The 20,197-nt window shown below is 33.1% G+C and overlaps 4 protein-coding genes across 4 annotated transcripts; 1 reads left to right on the top strand and 3 right to left on the bottom strand.

Annotated features, from left to right (window-relative positions):
- Positions 1–2,348: 2,348 nt before the first annotated feature.
- On the top strand, positions 2,349–7,104 carry LOC131643885 (RNA demethylase ALKBH10B). The gene is made up of 7 exons (XM_058914235.1): positions 2,349–3,047; positions 4,594–4,724; positions 4,813–4,930; positions 5,093–5,194; positions 5,328–5,443; positions 5,531–5,685; positions 6,186–7,104. Exons 1-7 carry the CDS (start codon positions 2,567–2,569, stop codon positions 6,667–6,669), a joined length of 1,587 nt encoding a protein of 528 aa, XP_058770218.1. The 5' UTR covers positions 2,349–2,566; the 3' UTR covers positions 6,670–7,104.
- Positions 7,105–8,352: 1,248 nt separating this feature from the next.
- LOC131643886 (BSD domain-containing protein C22A12.14c-like) lies at positions 8,353–10,145 on the bottom strand. Its single transcript, XM_058914236.1, has one exon. It carries the CDS (start codon positions 9,960–9,962, stop codon positions 8,526–8,528), a length of 1,437 nt encoding a protein of 478 aa, XP_058770219.1. The 5' UTR covers positions 9,963–10,145; the 3' UTR covers positions 8,353–8,525.
- A 2,991-nt stretch (positions 10,146–13,136) lies between these two features.
- Positions 13,137–14,996, bottom strand: LOC131643887 (probable galacturonosyltransferase-like 4). Its single transcript, XM_058914237.1, has one exon. The coding sequence runs from the start codon at positions 14,810–14,812 to the stop codon at positions 13,751–13,753; it is 1,062 nt and encodes a 353-aa protein (XP_058770220.1). The 5' UTR covers positions 14,813–14,996; the 3' UTR covers positions 13,137–13,750.
- A 493-nt stretch (positions 14,997–15,489) lies between these two features.
- Positions 15,490–19,644, bottom strand: LOC131643888 (auxin-binding protein T85). The gene is made up of 5 exons (XM_058914238.1): positions 19,412–19,644; positions 19,180–19,286; positions 17,170–17,373; positions 15,923–15,990; positions 15,490–15,694 (listed from the first exon to the last, which is right to left on the bottom strand). The coding sequence occupies exons 1-5, from the start codon at positions 19,512–19,514 to the stop codon at positions 15,589–15,591; spliced, it is 588 nt and encodes a 195-aa protein (XP_058770221.1). The 5' UTR covers positions 19,515–19,644; the 3' UTR covers positions 15,490–15,588.
- Between the last annotated feature and the right edge of the window lie 553 nt (positions 19,645–20,197).

Raw genomic sequence — 20,197 nt, forward strand, 5'->3', positions numbered from 1 at the left:
CTTGGAAAAAAGTTAATTTTCCCCAAGAGGTATGTAACTCTTTCTTAGTGCAAGAGGGATTTTCTTCCATGATAACCTTCACTTTATTCTTGTCTATATCAATACACATATTATGTACAAAAAAAAACATACAAAATTAATATTAAAAACCCTTGTTAGGCAAGGTCAAATACATATAGGTTAAATCGATTGTTTGACCTTTCGCTCCACCAATTGTGCAGGGATCTTTAGATAACCTAGAACCTTGCATATCAAATATTGCTTTACTAGGTATTGAAAGAGATGTCAATCCTTGGAGCATTTCAATATTATTGTAATGGTCAACCTATCAGGCACATATGTTCCATTTTTTACCGGTCTCCTTGTAGGGATTCACATGGTCTAACTCTAGGCTGTTAAACTTGTTTTTCCTTTGTGAGTTCTTCACTACCGCCTTGAATCACGTAGGTTATAAGAAGGACGCCATATTCATGGTTAGAAAAAAATCACTAAGAATAACCATCTTTGTAGTTTTCCTATCAACCAACTAAAATATCCTTTCCTTGATAGCCTTATTAATGGATTTTCATGAATTATTGCATTTTCCTATAGCATGCCTTAAGGCCGAACACACATAAGTTTTATCTTTTATGATATCAATTTTTAATACAATTGTTGTTGAAATGATAGACATATTACCATAAGTTTATGACCTTGATTGATAAATGATGCAATAAAAAATCCTTTGTTAAGGTTTGGTGATCGAAATGTAAGATTTTAAAGCAAAAGTTTTAAAATGATTTTGGATGACTTAATTTAAAATTTTGAAAGTAATTTAAAAGCAATTTAAATTATTCAATTGAAATTTATTTATTTTAAAATTCTTTTGTTTGAATAGAATATTGCAATTATTTATTATTACATTTTTGTAGTCATTTTTTTAAAATTAAAATTTTTTAAATCAAATTTAAAATTCTAAATAATAGAGATTAAATTACAATTTTTAAAAATTTAAATGGGCCCATTTTTAAATTTTAATATTTATTTACTACTTTTTGAAAATTTTAATATCCAAATTGTAAAATTTAAAAATATGAATACCAACTTACAAAATTTAAAATAATAATAATATTCAATTTGACATTCACATTGTATGAGTATAAGAGAAATTAAAAAATATATATTTTAAATATTATTTTAAAATTATTAAATTTAATTAAAAAAAATTTTATAAATTTTTGTCATTTTAGTAATTTTTATTATTTATTATTTAAACAATAAGTCTTATTTAATAATTTTAAATTCCTCTAAAAACATTATTTTTTTTTATCAAAATGCACAATTCCTAACGCACCATTATTAGAATTTATAATTTCTCTTATCTTTGGTGAGGTTTAAGGTCGTCTTTGAAAATGTGTAAGACGACATATAGCATAGAGCTTCATACTTTTTACGATTAAACTACGACTAAAAAATATCTATACATATATTTTACAATTAAATAAGTTTTTAAAAAAATTACAATTCTCTTGAAGTTAATTTCAACTTTTTACATAGATCCTCTCAAAATTCAATAGGGCTCTGGTTAAGCTATCTAGAAGATATTTATTTTGTAAAGTTGGGTCTTCTAAGATGGATTGACATAAATGCACATTTAAATGTTCCTCATTTTGTTTATTGACAAACATTGATCAGTAATAATTATATAATTTTTTTCTAGAATTTTTTAGTATGTTTTTTATTTTTATTCTGTTTTTGTTTTTTTTCCATGACGAACATTTCACCAATTTAGAGTGAATACATAAGGAGTTGTTGCAGATTCAAACCTATATTCTTATATAATTTTTACACAATTATCAATTAAATTGATTTAACAAAATGTATTTATAATTGTATTTATTAAAGATATCTTTCTTTTGTTTTATATTTTGAATTGTAATAATATGATAAATGACATAATTATGAATGGTTGCAATGCCTATGTAAATTGTATCTATTAAAGACACCTTTCTTTTCATTTTTCTTGAGTTATACTATTATATGATTGTTAGTTGAAATAAAATGACATAATTATTGGTGGTGTCCATTTAATAAAGATTTCGTTGAAAAACAAAGTCTATAATAAATACTCATTAAATCACAAATAGACAACATATATTAGCCATGGCATAAAACAAGTTGCCCCAACTCATAAAGTGATTCTCACATCTCACAAGATTAATAACTTTTTTTTTCTTAAAGTATTAAAAAACAAAAGCAAAAAATAAAATAAAATAGATTCCTATAAATATTAAATTAGCCACGTCAAATGGTGTGTGATAGTGCCACGTTAAAAAAGAAGTCTGTATAGAAATAAATTCAAGAGTGGGCACAGTAACTATACCATATAGCAATATATCATACCATGAGAAGCCACCTTCATATCATCACATCATCATTATCATAAACCTCTTTTTCTCTTCTCCCTTTTAATATCAACCTGTCTTGTGATTCTTTCTGTGAAAATTCCAAATCGAGATTTCGGAACAACACCATTGCTGTTCCCGATATCTCGGATCACACATCACTCTAACAATTTCTTTCTTCCATGGCGGCCGGTCCTACTTTACCAACCGATCGACCTTCCGTCGCTCCAACCACCGTTCCTCTTCAACCACCACCGCCAATGCTCGTCTCTGATTCATTTGCCAAAGACGCTATCCTCGCTTGGTTTCACGGCGAGTTTGCTGCTGCCAACGCGATTATCGATGCTCTCTGTTCTCATCTCTCTCACCTTTCGTCTGGCTCTGATTACAGCTCTGTTTTCGCTGCTATTCACCGTCGGAGACTCCATTGGATCCAAATCCTTCAGATGCAGAAGTATCACTCCATTGCGGATGTTGCTCTTCAGCTGAAGATTGTTGCTGAGAAGAAAGCTTCCGTTGAGGTTGTTAATGAAAACGACGTCGTTGCGGCGGAGGAAGAGGAGGAGGAACCGAAAACAGAGGAGAAAGTGATCGACGGTGGTAATGGTAATGGTAATGAACATGAAGAGTATGATTCTCCTGAGAGTGAGATTACTGATTCAGGTAAATTAAATTCGTATTAAAAATTTATAAATTACAGAGTCAAATTGTTTTTCTATTTTTTCGATCTTCAATCATTATTTTATTTCATTTTATAAAATTTTCCGATGTTTTAATTTTCTATAAATTCTTCACGGATTTGAGTTTTTCGGGATGGTAAAATTAAAATATTTTCTGCAATTTGTTTTTTGTTTTTTGTATAAGAAACATTGGGAAATGGAAGAGGTTTTTTTTTCTACTCCTATTTGTTTATTTGCGAGAAAAAGTAAAGTATTACTACTTTTTTTACACCAAGTTTATTTAATAATTTTTTTATTTTACCTTTTCGTTGAAATAAGAAATAAACAGCGGCTTTATTATGTATCTGTTTCTTAAAAGAACTTTTTTTAATTCTTTATTTTGTTATTTTTTGGGTTTCAAATTTTGGGAAAAGAAATTTTTGTACTAATCTGTCACCAAATTTGATGTTGGAATTTCCTTTTGTTTATTATTTCCCGTATTTGAAGCTAAATTTCTGACTACTAGATTCAATTTCATGATTTTCATAACCCGTTATTTTTTTATTGCTTGTATTAGAGGTTTTTTTTTAATTATAAAATAAGGATTTTTTTTTTGGGTACGAGTAAAATAAAGTGATTAATTACATGCACGGAATGTGGTTGATAATATTACTAAGTGGGGTTTAGCGTTTTGAAAATAAGAAGTTGTATGAGAAAAGAAAGAAAAGGTTTGGTGTGTGTGGGTTGAGGTTGAGGGTTATGGTGGTTAGTTGGGGACTAGGAAGTGACAGACAAATACAGCACTATGTTAAGGTTGAAGTTTTGGATCTAGAAACTATAAAGTGTCTGCAATGATTTGTTATGTGAGCCGGCGGGACCACCACACAGAGGCGACTACATGATGTGTTGGTGACCTCACTTGGTTCTGGGTCGTTTGGGTTGGTGGGTCAAAACTTGGGTGCTCAATTCAAGTTATTTTCCTATGAAGGAATATATTACTAGGTGAAGAAGAATATGCTATCACGCGTTAGAATTCATAGTAGTTTGATGGATACTAGAGTTACTTTAATTAATACAAATTTCTGACTTTTTTTTTTTCTTAATAAAAGAAGTTTGTAGCAGCTTCTGTGCTGAAACAAAAAAATGGGAGGAAAAAGACAGGTGGGGTCAGTTTGATGCATTAATTCTGAAACAGACATGTAACCAATGGTAGTGCTTGTGCTCACAATGGTGGTGGACGCCGCTTTGTAGCAAAAGGACAATTGTTTCTCAATAAACACAATCTTGAAATGTGTTACGCAATAAAATTTCAGTTAAAATACTCTTCTAATGGTAATACCAGAATGCAATTATTAAGGAGTGACAAAATCATATAATAACAAAAAGATGAGATATTTTGGGGATCATGGCATATGCTGTGTAGTATATACTAGTATAATACTAAAAGAGGGTAGTAATTTCTCACTGTATTTGTGAATACATTGCCTAAGGATAGAAATTTGTTGTTTTTTACTGAGGGTTATAAAATTTGAAGGGATTTTTATATGCAGGATCTCTAGAAAATCAAACTAGTTCGATGAATAGTGATATATGTTCCAATCATGAAGAGTGTGAAGGACGCCCTTCCCAGTTTAAGTTGACAAAAGGTTTCTCAGCAAAGGAGTCAGTGAAGGGGCATATGGCAAGTTCTTTATTTATTTCACGAGTTTAAAATACATGATTTACAAATGCAATGCTTCTGATTAACAACAGCTGATTGCAATTGGCAGGTGAATGTTGTGAAAGGATTGAAGTTATATGAAGATGTTTTCACTGATTCAGAATTGTGCAAGCTGACAGATTTTGTGGATGAGATACATACTGCTGGTCAGAACGGAGAACTGTCTGGTAATCCAATATTGAATTTTGTGTCCGGATATTCTCATTTCTAAAAGTTTAATTCATGATAATTTTTAGGTTCAGCATATCTATGGCAGCTTCAATTTATTTGTGCGGTTATATAATGAATCAAATATTTCTTAAACTGCTACCTCTCTTGCATACTTGTAGGTGAAACTTTTATACTATTCAACAAACAGATAAAGGGTAACAAAAGAGAGCTGATTCAGCTGGGTGTTCCAATATTTGGACAGATAAAGGAAGACACAAAAAGTAAGAAGAATTTATTGAAAGAAATTGTGATTTATCAAGTAGTTTTACTTTGCCTAACAAATATTACATAAGTGAATCTAAACTAGAGATATACACTGTAGTTCTTTTTTTCATTTCGGATTTTTGTTTTTAGGTAATATAGAGCCAATTCCAGCACTTCTGCAACATGTCATTGATCACTTTATTCAATGGCACTTACTTCCAGAGTACAAAAGACCAAATGGTTGTATCATCAACTTTTTTGAAGAGGTAAATTTCTCACCATTTCCCTCTTACAAGTTATACACCTCCTCTTATCCATTTGGCAATATTTATAGAATTTTATAATTTGTTTAGGGGGAGTATTCTCAGCCATTCCTGAAACCACCACATCTGGATCAACCTGTGACCACTCTTCTTCTCTCTGAATCAACCATGGCTTTTGGGCGTATCCTTATGAGTGAAAATGACGGGAACTACAAGGGACCACTCATGCTCTCATTGAAGAAGGGGTACATATCAAAGAACTTATTCTCTTTGCAGTCCTAATCTTCCATTTATTAACTAAGATTCTAGCACAGTGCTGGAATCAATGGAAGAAGTACATTCAACATTTATAGGACGGATGTAAGTGAATAATATGAAGTGCTAGCATTTTAGAGGATGCAGTTATGTGCTCGTATTATATGCATACTATTGGGTTAGATTAGATATTGCTTTTATACTTCTCATTTTTTTCCCTTGAATATCAGACAAACTTGGAAGCACTCAAGCTAGGGACAAAAATAGATTGTTTGCATCTGGAAAATAACAATGGCTAGATTGTAGTTGAAATGGCACCTAGTTTACATTATCAATAGCCTTATTAATGTTCTCAGATCTCAGTTCAAGCATCAATTTATATTGTTGAATGTCTAATTACCTGCTGAGATATTTCTTTGAATGTCTTGTGCAGGTAAATTGAGCTAATCATATATAATACTAACTGATGAATAATGGCTTGGCTTTACAGGTCGCTTGTAGTGATGAGAGGAAACAGTGCTGACATGGCCAGGCATGTAATGTGTCCATCTCCTGACAGAAGGGTGAGCATCACCTTCTTTAGAGTGAGGCCAGATTCCAACCAATGCCAATCACCAACTCCTACAATGACAAGCGCAGTGACTCTGTGGCAGCCTGCCATTGCTAACCCATATGCTTTGCCAAATGGAGCTCTAAGTTGCGGCTATGAGGGTATGGACATGATGATGCCTAAATGGGGAATGCTTCCCAGCCCAATGATGATGCTGACCCCTATGCGTCCTATGGCATTGAATCCCCGCAAACTTGCTGGTGGTGGTACTGGAGTCTTCTTGCCCTGGAATGTTCCGTCCAGAAAACCTGCAAAGCATCTTCCACCACGTGCACAAAAGGGGAGGCTTCTAGCATTGCCTTCTCCTGTTGAACCACACATTGGAGAGTCCACTTCTGAACCTAGCATTTGTGTTGAAGGATGAGAGCAAATTTGGTTTTGAAGCAGCCTTGGGTTCAAAGACATGTGAAACATGATAGGTGGCTTTTAAGCCCCAGTTATTTGCTCTGCCCCCTGGAGCTTTCATTTTGTTGTACAAACAGGGTCCCACTCCAGGAGCTGCTACAAAAGTTTGGTTCTTTTTTTCTTCTCCTTTTTCACACCCTTTTTTCTACTTTTCCCCCCTTCTGAATAGAGTAGCTTCTAGTCGAGTTCACAACGGTTTTTTATGTTTATCGGTCAAGGTAAGAGCATTAGTAGAATACAAGCTTTAAAAATTGAAGAGTGTGAATTATCTCTGGTATATCAGTTTGTAAGAATGATATTTTAAGTTAACCATCTTCTTAGGCGAATCAAATCGTCATTGGGATGCTTAGTTATTTATTTATGATTCTATTTGATATGTTATATCTGAAGTTCAGTTTTTTGTGTGGACTGTTTTAATTGCTTTTTAAATCAATATGGACTATTAGCCATATCGGATTCAGAATTACAACGCCGCCTTTTCTGAATATATATTTATAGAAGGCTTGAAATAACTGGTTCACCTAATGTGACAAAGACCTCACCTCCTTAGAAGTATGAGAGACTTGACTATCTGACATTTTCAATTTTGAATTTAGCTACTTCATCCTAGGAAGAACTGCAGCAAATGTGTGCATTCATTTTATTTTAATTTGATTATTATTCATCTTGCTTTCTGATAAGAGAACATGATAAATTGAGAACCCAGTATATTTAGTAAGCTTATTTTGTTAGCATCAAACGATCCCGCCCAATCAGTTAACAAGAACAATGAAATAGAAGTAAACACCTAAATCAAAGTCAAGAGCTCAAATCTGCCACAGCTATAAGGCCTGTAATAATCCATATTTTTGCTTATATCAGCGGCAAAAAGTTATAAACACCAACACAATGCTGCTTTGAATGATTACACCTTATAATTAAGACAATTTGTTTAGTGTGACTTGAAATACTTAATTCAGTCTTCATTTTAGCTGGCTGAAGCACTTGTAGGTTAGAAGATGCATACCTTCCTAAAATGGATACAATTCATATCTCAAAGAACGGTCATATGACTCAGAACTATGGCACCAATTGAGGCCATATAGCAACCACATATATTCTTAAGGCACTTTTCAGACACCTAATGTGATCATTGGTAGACAAATTGAAGATAACATTATTGACACGCATTCTCCAAAACAACTTCGGCATGGGGATTGAGTTGACAATATCTTCTAATGTCTTATGCAATTTAGGCAAGTTTAAATTTTTAACATTCAATATTTATTTCCAGGCCATCAACCCTACCTTGACCAGTCCCAGAAGATGTGATATGATAAGGAAGTTGAATCATTGAAGGGTAGAAAAAGAAGGAAGTTGTTTAGATTGTTCAGAAATGAACCTCTATTTGCATAGCCTGTGTAACAAATTTAGTATGGAGGTCAACCAAGGAAACTACTGAAAAGAAAGCCAGATAAATATGGTATGGAAATTGTTCAAAAATGTATCAACCTTTTTCTCAGGCTTAATATCAAAAGATGATGCAATTACGCAGAAGCGACTAAGTTGGAAAATAATTCAAGGTGATCAATGGAATTGGATTGGAGGGGAACTTACAATTATACAACAACTAATGTTTAAATCAAATAAGAGATATTCGTCATAACACTATATAAATAGTTGTTTTTGATGCATTTCATGTATAGAAATTATATCACAAATTCACAATATTACTTCTATAGTAGTTCAACAGATAAAAAAACATGCAAATTTCTTTTTGATAAACATGGCACATATATTTCTTTTGAGAAATCATAACAGAATGAATCAAATATGTCAAGGCTTAACAGGCTCATCGTCTTCTTCAATGTCCCAACTCAAGTCTTCATCTTCCTCTGCAGTACTAACGCACTTCAGCAAATCAACCTTGCTGGTGCTACCACTCTGACTCTCAGATTGAGCTCCTTTCTTATCATCAATACTGCTAAGATCCTCTATATCATCCCACCCAAGATCCTCTTCCTCCTCATTTTCCATGGGCTGACTTTCAACCACTGATGATGACTCTTTATTCTTACCTAGAGATTTTACATCAGAAGACTTCGTTTCCAGCATTACCACTTTCTCATCAAGTATCACTTTCTCATTGGACGCAGCCGTAAAACTATTCTTGTTAGCAGCATCGCCCACTTCCAACTTCGATGCTTTATCAACATCACCATCCACATTCTTTTCTTCACTTCCACCACCCATCTCACGAACAACTTCAGCTTTTTCAACAACAGGTGATTCTTCAACAGACTTACCCGTCTCATTACCATGTTCATTGCTTTGCATTGAATTGTCTATCTTTTCTACTTTAGACCCTGAATGCTGCACCTCTTCCACACTCAATCTCTTCTCATCACTAGAACCAGCACCCGAGCCAAAGGCAGCAATTTTCAAATCAGCATCTACACTTTTCACCAAATTTTCACCACCAATTTCCTTATTGATCACATTCTCGGGTTTAACTTTACCTTCATTCTCCTCCTCCTCCTCCTCCTCCTCTTCATCATCATCTTCAACATCCCAACTCAAAAACTCTTCTTCCTTGGATATTCTCCTAACAAGCCTAGCCCTAACATCTTCAGCTTTCTTGAGTCTATAAACCTTATAATAATACCTATACCAGAAAGTTTCATGATCAATATCATTTGGAACAACCTTCTTATAAACACTCTCCATTGCATCATTCTCCCTAAAAAGACTCTCCATTTCATCACTTTTCCCATCCAATTCAAACCCTAATTTCCACTCATTGAATTCATTCAAATCCTCAGGAACCTCAGTGTAAGTGCTAACGTCCCCTTGCATAGCACCAACCTGAGCATCAAACCTACTATATCGCTTCGTATCCAATCGGCTCGAATCGCGACTCGCTGTGGCGGTGCCATTATCGGAATCTGAATCGAGGTTAACGGCGAGGATGGCTTCCTTACCTTGAGATATGATCTGAGCCGTTGATTTAATGACGGTGCTACCGATCTCGCCAACCGAATCATGTGCAACTTCGATCTCGCTCTTCAAGCCGGTGCTGAATTCTTGTAGATCGCGACGGTAAGTCTCGATTATGGATTCGGATTTGGTTGTGAGGGTTTTGATGAGTCCACCGAAGTTCCAAGCGTCGCCGGCGCCGGAACCGGAATCGGGATCGGAATTGGGGTTTGCATTGTTGGGTTCGGACTGAGGAGGATCTGGATCGTCAGAGAAAACGGATTTGAAGAAATTCATGAGAAAAGTGTTAACGAGAGATCAGAGAGGAAATGGATTTGGCTGAAGCCTGCAGGAGAGGGGTTTGGTGTCTACAGCAGCGAAGAATGCCATTTTCAGATTTGAAGATTTTGAAGATTATTTTAAGAAAAATTACAGCAGGTTTTGTTTTGTTCTTTTTACAGCCCACTACAACAGTGTTTCCTTTTTACAACAACTAGCAAAATACCTGTAATATATAGGATAAATTTTATTTAAATATAGATATAAATTTAAAATTAATTATTTAATTTTAAAATAGATAAAGGAAAAAAATTAAATCCAAAAATTGGCCTATAATTAATTATTTAATTTTAAATAATTATATCCAAAAATATCTGTGAAATAAAGGAAAAAAATTAAAAGATTAATCATTTGAAAATAAAATTGTGTGAGAACGAAAATAAAACAATAGGGAATGAATATTATTCAATTTAATAAATAGATATTTGAAAATATATCAATTAAAATAAAATAAATATTTTAACAATAGAGAATGAATATTATTCAATTTAACAAAATAAATCTTTAATTTTATTAAAATTTAAAAATTAATTAATTAATATTTTTAGCAATACATATTACTAGTTAAGATGTATGGGCGCGTGTGTGGTCTAGGGTGAAACGCTTGGGTCTTAAGAGTGTGTTCCTCTCAAGATTGATTTACGAATTTAATTATGCTAGGGGTCCGTTTGTATAAGCTTTTTTTAAAAATGATTTTTATAGTGTTGCATAATTTTGTAAAAAAATTTTTACAGATAAACTTTTTATAAAAGCTTTAAATAAAAATTTTGTTTGAATAGTTATTCCTAAAATGTGATTTTAGGTATTTCATCTATTTTTGGAAAAAAATTGGATATCAAAATTTCAAAAAATCACTTAATTTTTAAGCTATTTCAAAAAGATTATCATAAAAATCATTTTTGAAATACAACTTTTTTAAAAAATTGCAATTTCGACTAAGTTTTGGTCTTCAATAATGTATGTTTATGTTATAGATAGGGGCGGAAAAGTTTAATGCGTTCAATTTCAGTTGCGAGTTACCTCAAGGGAAGTGTGGCTACCTCTCTTCTCTTAAAGGATAGAGCAGAGAAGTTTTATGCTTTCAATTTCAGTTGCGAGTTGGCGACATCAAGGCTTTTGCCTTTGGTGATGTTTTGTTAATAATGGTCGGCTCAAGTAGAACGACTTAATTTCCTTGGAAGGACTCCTCTCACACAATGATATTCCTTGGAGTAAAGTGTTGCAGCCTTTATTCAATTATGAATAACCTATTTGCTACGAATTGTGAATTATGTTGGTGCACCAAATTATAAACGTTATTCAGCAAGCTTGTGGCTCCATGTACTCCAAGATTGGCCTGTAATAGCTGAAGGCAACGACAGATAACTTTCTATCTAGGTATAATTTGTAATATAGGATGTAAATGCAACGATTCGCCTTCGTGAATTTGTTATGTAGATCTGAAGAACGGGCGAGCTTCGAATGCTCCTTGATCAACTCTTGTAGAGCAGAATCTTGTTGCATAGTGTTAGAAGGAGACGTTCCCATAATTGGATCGTCTTTTGCTTGAGGAGGATGAGGAGAAATATGCAGAGCTATAATAGCTTCAAAGATAGCAGCAGTAGCAACTTGTGATTGAACGACGAGTCGAGTAACTTTGGATGCCACTGTGATTAATGAATCTGAGGGTGGATCTATTAGAGGAAGAGGTTTAAACTTCAAGGAAAAAGATCGAGAAATAGAGATATAACCCTTATAAGAAAGGAGATCTGAATCTTTGGATCGGAAGAAGTCTAAAATGTAGGAATTCACGGGAATCAAATGTGGCTTTCCACATTCAATGCCATTGTTCTATTATATAACCAAAATGTTCGATGAACACAATAATGAAATCTTGGTACGGTGGAGCAAGTTTCTGATGTGACAGTGAGAATTAGAATGGATTTGAATACCTGAAATGACGTATTTTTCCCTTTATATAGTAAGAAGAGTTTAAACGGTTTGCATAAAATAAGGCATGTTGTACAGACAGTTGTTGGATCTAATAAAACTGTTGTAGACATGTCTTGAGAGTGAAATTATCTTGTCTTTGATGAATGAGAGTTTATCTGCTCTATTCGCTTTATAGCCTTATGCATTGGACCTTGTGAACGACCTATAACATACTTACAAAACTCTCCTATGAGCTTAAATGTTATTTCTAATATTTAACTTGATTATCTATTTCAAACCTGACAAGTTAATTCACATTAAATTAAACATATTTCATCTTTATTAATTTTCAAACTCAAAAAACTAAGAGTTTAATAACTGACAATGTAAAATAATTTTACACTTTCGTCCAATAAAAATTTATCATTCAATCATATTATACCATTAAATTGAAATTTTCAATTTGATTCAATAGAATACTCCTTGGTGACGCCCTTGGTAAAAGAACATCCTATTTTCTCAAAAACTAACATTAAAACCTAAGTGATCAAATTAAATTATAAAGATATAACATTAAAATAATTTTCTTAAAAGTACAATATGTCGCATCAACTTAATCAAACATACATTGATGAAGACTTCATTATCCTTGACTAAATAAAAATTTAGCTCACATTGAGTTTGAGTTTAAGATCTAAAATAGAAATGGAATATAGTGAAACGTGAATGAAACTATTATAAAGATATTTAAGATAGAAAATAAAATTACAAAAAAGAAAATTACAGGCCAAAATGACAAGTGTCCGACATGTTCAAGATGAAAAATATTTATAGATCTTTTTAATTATCGAAATGCCTGAAACTAACAGAGAGAATTGTGTAAAATGGTCATGAACTAGATAGAAATAGAGAGAATTGTGATTCTAATTATTTCTTACATCTCATAAACTAATAATATCAAACATAAAAAGTTTATTACTATGAATGCATTTCTTGATGGATATGAACTTAAAAAATTTAAACTACAACTACTTCATTTATATTTTGAAAATCATCCACAACTGCTTTGTACATATTTAAACTATCACCTCAAATTTGGATTAAGCTTTCAACTTTCAAGGTTTTAAACAATTACTATATAGCTTTGTGTGTAAATTTTTCGGAATCAATTTTATAGACCTTGACTATACAAATTACACGCACAATATTCAGTCAAAAACATGAACTGAAACGGCATAATCTTTCACCAGCAATTGAGCTGGGCACAGAAATGTACAAAATCTATCCAGATAATAAGAAAATATTAAAAATTCATAGATATCATTTTTCACAGACACTTAATTTTGGACGAGGTTCATCGATCCGGCAACCAGTCACTGATGCAGATGATACTATCATCTGCACAATCAATGCCCAAGGTTCTTATTTACCCCCCAAAACCCAGAAAACAGAAGAAGAAAAAAACATATACAGCACTGCTCCAAGTATATATTTATTTATATTGGCTTCTTGAGTTGTGGGTAGATCGATCCCTTGAACAAAGACTTTTGCAAATTAGTCCCTGTGTTTTCCTTCTCTAGCTTTCTTCAATAGATTCTCTCAATTAATATGTCCTTTTTGAAAGGACTAGATTAAAAACAAAAAAAAAAGTATTAACAAAAGTATAGAGTTAAAATTACTCAACTCTTTTATTTATTTAATCTCTTCCACCCCTAACTCTCCCTTTTTTTTAATAATGACCATTTTTTATAAACAATGCGTGCTTTAATAGAATTTGGTTTTTTTTTTCTCGTCTTCTCCCCATACCCGCCACTCACATTCTCTTAAAAAAAAACTCATTCTTCCAAAGAATGGGTATTTGGACGATAGAGATCATAAGGAGCCCATAGATGATCAACAGAACAAGGTCTCCTTGAATCCAATCTCAACCATGGCTTTCCTTTACCACTCCAATGAAGCAAACTAATTGGACCAGGATGCAAACTTCTACATTTTCCTTCAAGGTTATCACCTCCAAGTCCATGTTGATTCCATCTATGATCCACACTCTTCAAATCCCCTGCCAAAACCAAAAGAAAAGGTGGCAAAGATCCTAAATGATATATCCTCTTTCGTTTCTGCACTGACATCCAATGTTCCACCTTTTGTGTATAGCCTCCTTCTCTCCATTTCTCTACATCCATAACCATCACCCCCGTGTTAAAATAACACGGTTTCCGACCTTCGAAAGTACGACGTAGCTCAACATCGTTCCAAAATAAATCTGTAAAATAATCTGTGAAATTTGCATGGCAATATTCTGGTGCAGCCAATACCTTGCCCTGCAAGTCAACCTCCCATAGCTTTGCAATGTCGTCCACAACAACAATATCAGAATCAAGGTATATAACTCGCTTGACATAAAGAGGGAGAATGTCAGAAAGGTATATTCTTGCATAGTTAAGAGGCTGATCCAATGCTTGACGTATCGATTTCGAGATTTTACCGCGTACCCTATTGGATTCAAAGCGATAAATCTTGAATTTGAGGTACGGGAAGGTTGATCTTATGCTTAGGAAAACTTGAGGCTCAAACCTTGCCCAAAGGAAATGAAACTCAACATTTTCAGGACATGTTGAATGTTGCAAAATGGAAAGGACAGCAGCCATGGTTCCTCTGAGATAATTTGAGTCCAATGTCATGGAAATATGGATGCTTTCTTTGTTGCATGTGTCTCCGTTGCGAAAAGCAGGGGCTTCTCTAAATATAGGGACATTAGGGGCAGGCTTTCGAATGACATCGAGGTGGATAGAAGTTGTTGTGACGGTGATTGCAGTGGCAACATGATGGAGAGAGGAGGAGAAGAAGAGAAAGAGGATAGACAGGAGGCCATGGAGTGGTGAATTTCCAAAGGCCATCCCGTCTCCTTTTTACTTTAATGAGGGAGGTAACCAAGATTTTCTCAAGCAGCAAAAAGGGGTGAAAGAGTTGGAGCCATAATCTCTTGTTCTGTTTTTTTTTTTTGCGTGTATGCTAGTTGGTTGAGACAACTTTTGGAGGGAGGTTAGAGAAAACGAATGAACGTTTGTGTGTGGTTGGTGGGATTGTAGGGAAGAGAATAATTCTCGGAGGATATTATAAATAAGATAGGTATTAATATCAAACATACTTGCCATTTTTGTTGCTATTGTCACTGTCGTATAAATTTTTGCACAATAAGAATTTAGAATTTAGAATCTCCCTTTACTTTTGTGTTATTTTAAAGAGATTTGTATATGGCTACCATATTTTTTTTCCCTAAATAATTGGAGATTGAGATTTTTTGGTTTTATTGAATCATTATCATGTCTTATCGTATTACCTTTTTCCCTTCTTTTCAGGTTTGGGTGAATAAATTTTTAGATGCATGTAAATAAATGTTTAAGGATTTTTTTATCAACTCTATATTTATTTCATCACATTTTTTTTAAAACTCAAACATCTTTTCATCACAAGTGAGATTAGTGCAGCCTTGATCGCAAAAGTTTCTATATTTTACAAAAGTTATCAATAGAAATTAACTCTATTAATAAAACACTGATTTTGGGGTGCACCATATTATTAATTTTGCCATATTGATATTAAGAAATGCTTTACAACAACAGAAAAACTCAACTATAATAAAATGTGTTAAGTGTAAAAACCTTGACTGTAATCATAGTTCGTCTTTCAAAGGTTCTTGAGAACACTGCTCATCCCAATAGTAGGGGAATTTCAATTTCGCAGCATTGTGGGGCATGGACCAGTCATCATAGATAAACCTAGTGAAAAACAAAAACATACATAAGAATTAAAGAGCACCTAAAAACAGGAGACAGACATTTTTAAGAGATAGTCCGGCAGTTGTGTCATTTGGGGAAAGAATGCTAGCGCCGAGTTCCAAACCTTTGTTGCTTTTTCAATAAATAAACGGGTAGACAAACTTATGGGGAAAAAAAAAACATTGTAAAGTATGAAATCTAAGGAGAACTGGAATAGAGGTCACTTACACTTTAACTGGTGGACGAGATATTATAACTAGAACTTGTAAATCCTCATGCTCATTGGTGTTCCAAAGCTGCAAGACACGTTCTTCATAATTATTTAAAAATACACAAGGGAACACTGTCAACTCATAATTATTTAAAAATACACAAGGGAACACTTACACTGTCAACGAAGAACAAATACAAAATATGTAATTTTGTTAATTATTTACGAAATAATGTGCATCATTCATGTGCTAATGCTTGCTGAAACATTGTAAATATTTTTCCATCTTACTGAGCATGCATTACTTTATATATTTAAAACAATCTTGGGATATCCTGTTTTTCATCGTGTGTTAGAGTAGAGTACAAGCAATGAAGATGGAACTAGGAAGTAGGAAGTTCCTAACAAACTCCCTAGAATTACTTCACCAACTTACATCATTTGAATCTGAAGTCTACACACGGGTCTGACCAGAATTTATACTCGTTCAATCAACTCATGAGTTAAAGTTCACAATTGACAAGGTGAGGTTAACTCTGCATGCCGACCTGCTATAATATCTCGAATAAAAATTTAAAATCTAAACCCGTGGCATCCCTAACTCTAAAGCAAAACATAGTGACACTCATTATAACCTTTCTTCATCAAGTTACCATTATCGTTGTTTTACTCAGCAACAACTGTATGCACTACTTACAGCCATAAGTGCTAAGTTTTACAATATTCAAATTGCACATGTGTCTATGTGCATGTGGACAAAGATACTAGAATCCACAGCCATCTCACTGTTTTGTTCTGTTTAAAACATATCACCGTTTTGTTCTGTTTAAAATACACAATCCCATACTCAATAATGATACTAAAGAATGTTTTTGCTATTTTTTGTTTGCTATCATGTCATTTTAAATTTTATAAGTTTTTAATATATGAGGCACATCACATGCATCAAAAGGTGTTTTTAAACAATTTAAATGTAGTAAAGAAATTATTAACAGGATTGGATCATAAGATACAAATCTCAAATTCCCCACCCCCTAATCGAAATCAAGTTGGAGAAATATCACAGTACTTAAATGGTTTACCTGATGAGCATCATTAAGGAATATGAAATGTGTATGGGTTTCCAGGGTATTTTCCATGTGAATTTGATGCAATATAAAGAGTGCTTTTAAACTACTTAGATCATAAGATACAACTCTCAAATTCCCCCCAACCCCAAAACTAAATCAATATGGAGAAATCTTACAATACTTAAATGGTTTACCTGATGAGCATCATTAACAGGAATATGAAATGTGCTATTTGGAAAGATAAAGTGCTCCTCTGGATTCCCGGGGTATTTCATATGTGAATTTGATGCAATATAAAGAGTGCCACTGCCTTTGAGAACAATAAAAACTTCTTCACAAGAATGCCTATGAATTGGGGTGTGTGTTCCTGGTGAAAAGGTTTGAAGCCATACTTCAACCTGTTCCAGAAAAAGTTCACAAAAATTATCGATTTTCTTAACTAGAAACAGATCATTGACCACACAATTGGCCGAAAAACAGGATGCATTAACTTAAATGATCGATTTTCTTAACTAGAAAGTATAGAGTAACTATCAACAAGAAATCTTCTATTCCAATCTATGAAGCACGGATACTTCAATATTGTTGCCGAATCGTATCCGATACGCTCCGATACGTCGCCGATACGTATTGAAGGAGTATCTGAATTTTATTATTTAAAAATAAAAAAATTCCGATACGTTCCGATACGGTGGCGATACGGTCCGATACGCTGTTGACACATCTTCGATATGGGAGGGATACGGTTAGTTTATCTCATGACTGTACATGTTCTTCAACCTTTATTCTTTTTAAATAATCTTCTCTCAACTTTAGTTACCTCTTGACTATTCATTTTCTTATAATAAATATCAAATCTACTCCTATTTAATTACTCCCGTGTAAACTTTATTTACCTCTTATCTTTCCCAGGTAATTTGTAATACGCCCAATTTAATATTCTTTAAATATTAGTATTATTTTTAACGATAGGATTTTCTTTTTGATAATTCTTTTATCCATAGTCAAATTTTGCAAATTCAATTGGTTATTGTTGAACATTGATTTAACTAGTGTATAATTTTAAATTTTACATCCGTACCTAAAACGTATCGTATCTTATATTTTTCAACGACTAACGTATCGGCGTATCGGATACGTATCGTATCCGATACCCGTATCGTATCCATGCTTCATTGATTCTAATAAACAAAAGGCATGAACACAAAGTATGGCCAAAAATCAAGATGCTATAACTTAAATGATCAATTTTCTTAACTAGAAAATATAGTGCAAGTATCAACAACAAATCTTCAATTCCAATAATCAAAAGGCACGAGCACCAAGTATGGCCAAAAAACAAGAAGCTATAACTTAAATGATCAATTTTCTTAACTAGAAAATATAGTGTAACTATCAACAACAAATCTTCTATTCCAATAAACAAAAGGCATGAGCACCAAGTGTGGCACATAGACCCGGTTTGGATAAAGTTTTCAACGCACACATAGAAAAAGAGAGAGATGAAATAGCCTTGCAATGAACTATGAGTCTTCTAAATAACAAATTCCCACATAAGTTGAAGTTAGCTTGCCCACCTGAACTTTTTCATATGCTCTCTCATTTAACTTCTCCACAACCACCTATAAACTTCTAAGAACTTTTTCATAAATTAGAAACCAGATAATATCTCAGTTGAGAAGTTCCAATTAACTAGAAAATATTCCAAATTGGGCCAAATCTGTCATTCCTTTTGTTAACTACTTAACTCCTTTCTACATTTACAACTTGAAACCTATCATGCAAGACAACTTAACAGCCTATTTTCTCGATGTCAATATTTTAGTAATAACTTCACGTTCTATTCTATGATAGTACATTTGTTATTATAAGTCAAATAAAACTATAAAGTTGAAGTCACGATATAGTCCAAGAAAATGTTGAACCCTTCTTTAAAAAATCACACCGGACCTGATTGTTCAACCGGATTGCAGTGCCGCCAACATAATACTAACAATACAAAATTTCTACTTGAAACTAGGATTTATAGTTTTTTAGTCTAAACTGATTTTTACACCAAAATTTACTGTTCAACTCAATTTCGCAAGAATTTTTCCAAACATAAACCACTTTCCCTTCAACTTACTTAATAAGCTTCCAGAATCAATTCACTCATAATCAATTTTTTACATCGCAGAACCAAAAAGGTAAACTAAGTTGGATACCTCATTCATTCCGTGCAAGATTGAACCTGCAACAGTTACGTGAGAGAGGCCTGGTCTACCGTAGTTATCCTGAGGAATCTCGCTGATATTTCTCACCAGCGGTAACCCTGCATAATTGTTGATTTCCAAAAATGAAAGGAATAACAATGTGAATTCAGCAAAACCTAATAAGAACTTTTTACAGAAGAATTGAAAAGGGAACAAAAATTAAGCATGCGAAGTAGTGACTAACCAGTGATACTGGTGGAGGAGCATGGTGGAGAAGAAGCGAAAACGGTTGAAGAAGATGAGATGAGGCTAAGGAAGAGAGTAGTGATTAAAAAACGTTCTACCATTTTTTGAACTGTTTCTTCTTCTTCTTTTTGTTGGAACGATTTCTGAAGATTCCAGTTGCGCGCCACGGTACTTCAGTAATATCGAGTGACACGCTTAGTTTGAAGAACATTCGAGATTTCTTCCCTGCACCTCTTTCGCTTTTTTGGTTTTCTTTTTGCTAAAACTAGTAAAGGACCCGCACGGATCACGTAAATTCGATATAAACAATAAATAAATATATAAACGATGGTTAATAAATATATAAAAGATACACAAATTAAAAATAAAAAACATTTGAAATTATAATTGTCATATAAATATTAATTTAATCTAGTTAGAAATATATACTTTAGTAGAAAAAATAAATAAAATAATTAAGTAGTCATTTACCCGTGCGTTCGCACACATCATAAAATATAGTTATAAATCTATCGTGAGTAGTTATCTATCCGTGCGTTCGCACGGATTGCACAATATTATCAATAATCAATAAATATAATATATGTGAATATATTTATTTGATTTGGTAACTGGTATCAAACTTTTTGTCCAAATTTTGTTAACTGTCACTTATACTCCTATCTTATTATAAGCATTTGTAATCTTTTTACTTATTTTAAATAAAAATTTCAATATATTTAATAGATTTATTTTTTCAAAATATCAGTTATAGGTTAATATGTACGTATAAAAAATAAAGGAA

Source organism: Vicia villosa, linkage group LG1 (assembly GCF_029867415.1).
Source record: "Vicia villosa cultivar HV-30 ecotype Madison, WI linkage group LG1, Vvil1.0, whole genome shotgun sequence".
NCBI classification, from domain to species: Eukaryota; Viridiplantae; Streptophyta; class Magnoliopsida; order Fabales; family Fabaceae; genus Vicia; species Vicia villosa.

Excerpts from the sequence above, each read along its gene's own strand:
- LOC131643885 (XM_058914235.1), top strand. The coding sequence starts at position 2,567 with ATGGCGGCCGGTCCTACTTTACCAACCGATCGACCTTCCGTCGCTCCA. Across the intron at positions 4,931-5,092 it reads TCAGAACGGAGAACTGTCTG|GTGAAACTTTTATACTATTC; the intron begins GTAATCCAATAT and ends GCATACTTGTAG. Across the intron at positions 5,444-5,530 it reads TCATCAACTTTTTTGAAGAG|GGGGAGTATTCTCAGCCATT; the intron begins GTAAATTTCTCA and ends TAATTTGTTTAG.
- LOC131643886 (XM_058914236.1), bottom strand. The coding sequence starts at position 9,962 with ATGAATTTCTTCAAATCCGTTTTCTCTGACGATCCAGATCCTCCTCAG.
- LOC131643887 (XM_058914237.1), bottom strand. The coding sequence starts at position 14,812 with ATGGCCTTTGGAAATTCACCACTCCATGGCCTCCTGTCTATCCTCTTT.
- LOC131643888 (XM_058914238.1), bottom strand. The coding sequence starts at position 19,514 with ATGGTAGAACGTTTTTTAATCACTACTCTCTTCCTTAGCCTCATCTCA. Across the intron at positions 17,374-19,179 it reads TCTTGCACGGAATGAATGAG|GTTGAAGTATGGCTTCAAAC; the intron begins GTATCCAACTTA and ends TTTCTGGAACAG. Across the intron at positions 15,991-17,169 it reads CTGTTAATGATGCTCATCAG|CTTTGGAACACCAATGAGCA; the intron begins GTAAACCATTTA and ends CGTGTCTTGCAG.